The 6,550-nt window shown below is 48.8% G+C and overlaps 1 protein-coding gene across 9 annotated transcripts in view; it reads right to left on the bottom strand.

The window, feature by feature from the left end:
• Positions 1-3,571: 3,571 nt before the first annotated feature.
• The window catches only part of LOC118678284 (protein HIRA), a 64,279-nt gene continuing 61,300 nt past the window's right edge, over positions 3,572-6,550 (bottom strand). For all 9 annotated transcript variants that reach the window (XM_036353763.1, XM_036353767.1, XM_036353768.1 and 6 more), the window contains one exon: positions 3,572-4,188. In XM_036353763.1, coding sequence (XP_036209656.1) covers positions 4,072-4,188 — 117 coding nt within the window. In that variant the 3' untranslated portion in view covers positions 3,572-4,071. The remainder of the gene's footprint in view (positions 4,189-6,550) is intronic.

Here is a 6,550-nt window from a genome sequence, read left to right as displayed (position 1 = left end):
TACCAAGCTTGGGACAGAAATGTATGTGCATCTCTAGCCAGTCTAGTTCAGCGATTTTCAACCGGTGTCCCCACAAGAATTTTTAAAACACGCAACCCCCGACCAGTCAGGGGCACGGACCTCTTTTCCCTTAGATTGTAAAAAATAAATAAATAATAATAAATAAAATAAAAAATAAAATAGCCAATACAATAGCCGTCCCGTGTGAATGAAGCAAAGTTATACCTACTTTGTTGTCAGGTCGGCAAAAATATATCTATTGTGGATGTGCCGCAGAATTTATTTATTTTTTTAATATATTTTATTGATTTTTTACAGAGAGGAAGGGAGAGGGATAGAGAGTTAGAAACATCGATCAATTGCCTCCTGCACACCCCCCACTGGGGATGTGCCGCAACCAAGGTACATGCCCTTGACTGGAATCGAACCTGGGACCTTTCAGTCTGCAGGCCGACGCTCTATCCACTGAGCCAAACCGGTTAGGGCCGCAGAATTTATTAATTGATGTGAGCCAAGGCCTGCCAGCGGGTTTCGGGTCCCACCCCTGGAGCGCCCAGAGCGGCCGCCCGGACGCCCCGTCCCCGCCCCTCCCGAGCAGCACGTCTTGCGGTCCGCGTCTCCGGCCGCCCCAGCAGACGGGAACCGGCGCCGTCCCCACCGGGGTCGGGTCCAGCCGGGGGCTGGTCAGCGGCGCCCCCAGGTCCTCAGGGAGACGGGGTGGGGGTGGGGAGCGCGGCTGACAGGCGGAGCGCGCGACCTGCCCGAGAGCCCGCCGGGTCCCGGAGAATCGGTCCTCACCTGGCAGTGCTCCTGGAGCGGAGGGAGGACCTGCGCGAGGAAGGGCGCGGGGCAGAGGCGGCGGCGGCTCCTGTCGCGCGAGCGGCCCCGCGGACGGGCAGACGCGCAGACGGATGGGGTGGGAAGTGCGGGGGCGGCGGCGCAGGCGCACTGGCTCGGGCCGCGGGCGTTCCCTCCGCCGGCGGTGGCGGCACCCCTGCGCCCTCCGCCGAGGGTCCGCGCAAAGTAGTCCGCGTGTGGTCGCGCTTCCCACACCCCGAGACCCGGCGAGCGCGCCGCCCTGGGCAGGGCGCGGGGAGGTGGCGCGGAGGGGCCGGCCATGCTCTTGCTGCGGGTGAGCCTGGGCGCCAGACCAGGTGTGGGCTGCCCTCAGCAAGTTCGGGGAGTGATGGGGTTTTCAGGAGAGGTAAACTGAGTCACCGGCCGCCCTTGCCTAGGGCCTTGCATCTCTGCAGAAATCCCCTCAACTTCTGGGCAGTTGGGTTCAGGGACACTTTTCAGAAAGGCAGGGAGAGAAATAAAAACATCAATGAAGAGAGTCATCGTTGGGCTGCCTTCTGCATGCTGCACACTGGGGATCAAGCCCGCAACCCGGCATGTGCTCTGAACTGTGACCTCCTGGTTCCCAGGTCGATGCTCAATCACTGAGCAACACCGGCCGGCGGGTTCAGGGACAATTTCTAAAATTCAGTCAAAGATATGCCTAAAACTAAAAGGCGGCTTCCAAGTGTGTGTGTGTGTGACTGATGTGTTCCTGCCCCAGGCTCAGCACCTGCTCCTTTAGGAAGCATCCTTCATGGCTGATAGGATTTCTAGAGAATACTGTGTCAGAATATCAGTGTGAAGAGTCTGCAAAGATCGCATCTAGCAGCAGATGACCAACTGAGGGTCGCCTGGCTTGCTTGTGATTGCACAAGAATACATAATGGTGGCAGGTCCATAACTAGAAGCCACACCTTTGCCCAGCGGCCAGTTGATTTCAGAGGGACCACTTGAACATGCCTTCTGAATGCAGATGGCTCGGCTGCATAAAAGATGTTTGCCAGGGAAGGGGACGCCTTTGGCATTCTGCGTTGGCACTCCCACAGAGTGAGCGCTATCGTTCTTGAATGCTTCAGGTTGCTCACTGGCTATTTTCTACCACGAACAACACAGCGACGATGCGATTATCTGCACAATAGCTTTACAGTCTAGTAGCCAAAAATGTTAGAGAATAGACTGTTCACGTTCAAATTAAAATGGGTTTCCCTGTAGTACCTCTGCAGACTGCCCTTTCAGCATCCGTGTAGGCCCACCACCTAACAATAGAGTCGGTTTTTGCAGTCGTAGGGCTCATCTTGTTTGTTTTCCATCTCCCAGGGATCACTGTCCTTTGTTTTCTGATAACCAGTGTCTCAAGACCAGTAATTTGTTCTATGTATTTTGTTCCTTTGGTTGTTTCAGACAGGAGGGACAATTGGGCCCCTTACTCATCTCGACTGAAAGCAGAAGTCTCCAACTTTGTTTCTTGTCTTCCTGTCCAAATAGTAGTGTAAAAACACTGACTGCCCCAAGTTTTCAACAGAGCATTGCCAAGTGCCAGGATGTTGCCTACATGATCCCAGTTAGTTCTCACAACCATGTTTTCTTAACCTCAGCTCCATTTGACAGCTGAAAAGTAAGGCCCAGATTTTTGCTGATTCAGACCCCAGACAGGCCTGTCAGTTCTTCAGCCATGTGTAGCTTGTAGGCCCGAAGTTCTCAACGTCTCACTGCAGAGTTGTTAAGGGAGGTGCCTGGCCACAGAGCATCTTTGCTTCCTTACTCCTTGAAGAAAAGTTCACACTTGCAGCCTGGCTTTAGAGGTGTCTATGCCCATATCCGCCTGTGTGCTGGCCATGTCAGGCATGCATATGTGCCTGGGTCTCATCCAGCCACCAGACAGATGAGACAGGCAGGTAGATGGCCTCCAGGCAGGGAAGCAGTCAGAGAGATGCCAGTGGCCAGAGTCGCCTGGGCTTTCTGATCCCGAGTCCAGGCCTCCTTCCTCAGATTCAGGATCACACACGGCTGGCAGGGAGGTGATAATGAGGTCCATGACCCAGGGGTGAAGGTGCTCAGCCCTCACCAAATTTGAAGATTCTGTCATTCTAGCTCTCTCCTCTCCTGTGGGTCAGCTTCTTAGACCACTTCCTAAGAAACTCTCAGCTTCCAGATATAATACTTCAGAAAACATGAGTCTTTACTTACTGATATCCTTCCATGAAATCAGCAAGTCTGCCACAGTCCTTGGTGCCCAGCATGATCAGGGACCTGGGGCACAGCCCAGCCAGAACCAAGGACCTCGATGGCTGGTTTGGAAGAAGAATCATGCGAGGTGGACTGCCTGAGAGCCCCAGCTCTGTCTAAGATGCTGTATGACCAGGGGAGTGACCTCCCCTTTGAGAAATGAATTTCCAGAAGGAGGGGCTGGGGTGGGAGTGGTGGTATCAGATGACATCAGAGATCCCTTCTGACTATGATGTTCTGTCATGCTCCGTTTCAGGAGGGACCCACAGTTGTGGGAGAAGGTGGAAGTTGAAGGAAAGGCAGGGGAAATCAGGATGATTTGGTATCCAATGCGTGTTCATTTATTTTACACTTACAAAAGAAATCACCCACCCTCTGCCCTATCCCCCCAAAACAGTCTCTTTTTACAAACATTTAAAAATTAAAACCAAATGAAGATAGACAAGTTAATTTCAGTACAATTATTTTTCAATGTAGCTGTCATAATTAGAGTTTAAATTTTTTCCTACAAGTAACCAATGTTCAAGTGACTTATAGGGAAATCCTGATTATTGGCCAAAAGGAAAATTCCGTATTACAAGTTAGCAAATTCTAGTACAAAAATAGTCTTTGTGTTGGAATAGTCTTTCCTTTTACATAGGTCTCGGTCAGTCTACTGACTGCATAATACACTAATACATCTCAGGGCTCTCTCTTCACAAATGGCTCATTCGTCATAGCTGAAGCAGCACGGCACCTGCAGTGGCAGGGGCTAGTGTCCACCTCTGGACCGTGCTGAAGACGGTCGGTCTGGGTGTGCCTCGCTGATCCCAGGGCAGCAGGGCGGAGCCCCAGCCCCTGCTCGGCATGGGGGTCCTGGAGAGAGGGACGAGTTGCCAGCAGAGCTGCCTCCTTCCACGGGAGCAGCAACAGACCACCTCCTGCCAGTGTCTCCTTGTCCTACTATAGCCTGACAAGGTGAGAGGTGGCCCTGCCCTGGCTGCAGTTGGGGCAGATGTGGGCAGGCTACTTATCCCTTAGGATGTCGAGCTGTTCCTGACATTCGGTGAAGAGACGCTGGAAGCGGAGGTTCTGCCCGATGACTGGCAGCAGTTCCTTCAGCAGCTCCCTCTTCCGTAGACCCTGTGGGCACAGAAATGACGGCTCAGTGCAAGTGTAAGTGAGGAGACCTAGACTGTGGGTGGTTTCCTGGCCTAACAGAGACCCTTGTGCCTGCCCATCTGACCCCTAGGGACCCCTTGGAGAAACCAGAGATGGATGAGAAAAATTTCTCTGCATGCTAAGAAGCCCTGGGAGAGCTGAAAGGCTGACCTGGGCGTGTGGGGTGGGTGGCAGGGTGCAGGGGAAGGACACAGTGCAAGGATACTACAGAGAAAACCAGGGTGGGTCTGTGCCCCTTAAGTCTGCGGGCACAGTCACCACTAGCCTTCAACTGCACTGTTCAGTGACCACAGTAGCTTGGCCTTCCAGAGGTGGATGCAAGTAGAATATCAGGGTAGAGAGACAAGTAGATGGCCACCTGAGGGGGGCTGCTCCCTCATGCATATGCTCTCCAGGGGTCTGAGGTCAAGCCCAGGGGTGAGGTGGCACCTGGGAGTCAATGACTGGCTTTGGTTTTACAGTCCTGGGGGACGGTCTGCCCTTGGCTCTTGCCCACACCTCCTCCATGCCTGGGTGCACTGGTACCAAGGTCTGCCTGGACCCTTTGCAACATGCACTGCCAGGCAGGGTCTCCACTCTACAGAACCCCGAGGAGCACAGCTGCTGCAAAGGGAAAACCACTAACCAAAAATATTGACCATTAGAGGAGAAGGTCCAAATGTTAAAGCAGCATGGTAACCACACAAAGAATTTCAGAAAAGAACAAAGTGTAGGGATTAAGTTTGAGCAATACAGTGGCTAAAAGAGATGGAATTAGCAGGAGAATGGACCCTGCTGAAGACCGAGTCAAGTGGGTCAGATGGAAGAGCAGCCAGTGCTCGAGCAGGGGGGCATGCAGAGGGGAAACTATAAGGGAAGAGACTGTAAGATAAAGTAAGGGCAGATGAAGTATGGAAATGGGCCCAACATCTACAAGAATCCCACAGGAGAGAGACACAAAAGAGAGAAGGAAATATTTGAAGAAATAATATGGATAGATTTCACACAATTCAAGAAAAAGGAACTGCCTTAGGTTGAAAGGCTTCATTGAGTGCTGATGAAGATATGAAAGAAAAAAAAAAGGTATTTTAGATACATTAGAATGAAATACACAGAATCTATAGATATCAAACACAAAAAAATTCTGAAAAGTTCTAAAAAACAAGAGCATATCACCCACAAAGGAAGAGACACCAAGAGGCACAATATAGTATTTTAAATATACTGGGGGAAAACTCATAATCTACTTTTTCATCCAGCTAAGCAGTTATTCACATAAGAGGATGTAATAAAAAATAATCTTAGGCTTGTAAGACCTCAGAATGTTTACCACAGTAAAGATCCACCCTGAAAATGTTCTAGAAAGTACTCAAAAATAAGAAGAAATAAAGAGATGATGCTAAAAGAGATATGAAAAGTAATGTGATCAACCTCTTGCTAAAGTTTATGTTGGTCTTAAAAAAAAAGTAAACAAAAAATATAAATTATTTCAATTTGTGATTAAAAAATCCTCAGCTTGTCAGATTAAACAGAAGCCAGACACATGATGTTGGCAAAAAAACACATAAACATGGATACAGAAATGTTAAAAGTTAAAGATGGAGAAAGATTATGTTAGTAAATAAAAGTGTGTGTTTTACAATTATCAAAGTAGAGTTTGAAACAAAAACATCTTTGGAAAAAGAGAAAGTCAGGAGAGAGGGACAAAACTATGCTTATAGGGAGATTTAATACACACTTCATTAGGGATGTGTCCAGAAAGGTAATTCAGGTAACTCAAACCGAACATTCTGTAAACATGACCATTAGGGCATTAAGGCACTCAGAACTAGAGAACACAAATTCTTCTTTGGCACACATGGAAATATGAAAAATTGCTCTAAAAGCAAACCTCAACAAAATAACAGATCTCATGTAGATTGTGAATTGGCTTGGGCCAAATCCATCCTAACTATTTAGTGAATAATTTTATCAAAATGCAGACATACCTACCTATTTGTTTAGATATTATGCTACAATGCAGAGTTGAGTAGTTGTAAGTGATCATATGGATTTGCAAAGCCTGAAATGTTTATTCTCTGGTCTCTAATAAAAATGTTTGGGCTTGGCTGGTGTGGCTCTGTGGCTGAGCTTCAACCTATGAACCAGGAAGTCAAGGTTCAATTCCTGGTCAGGGCACATGTCTGGGTTGTGGGCTTCATCCCCAGTGTGGGGTGTTCAGGAGGCAGCTGATGACAATTCTCTTTCATCATTGATGTTTCTATCTCTCTCTTCCTCTCTGAAATCAATTAAAAAAAATCACCAAGAAATTAAAAAAACAACAAAAAAAATTTAAATTAAAACC

Source organism: Myotis myotis, unplaced genomic scaffold, assembly GCF_014108235.1.
Source record: "Myotis myotis isolate mMyoMyo1 unplaced genomic scaffold, mMyoMyo1.p scaffold_m19_p_20, whole genome shotgun sequence".
In the NCBI taxonomy this organism is placed as follows: Eukaryota; Metazoa; Chordata; class Mammalia; order Chiroptera; family Vespertilionidae; genus Myotis; species Myotis myotis.
Note: the sequence above shows the minus strand (reverse complement) of the source record. Positions and strands in the feature narration are given on the sequence as shown.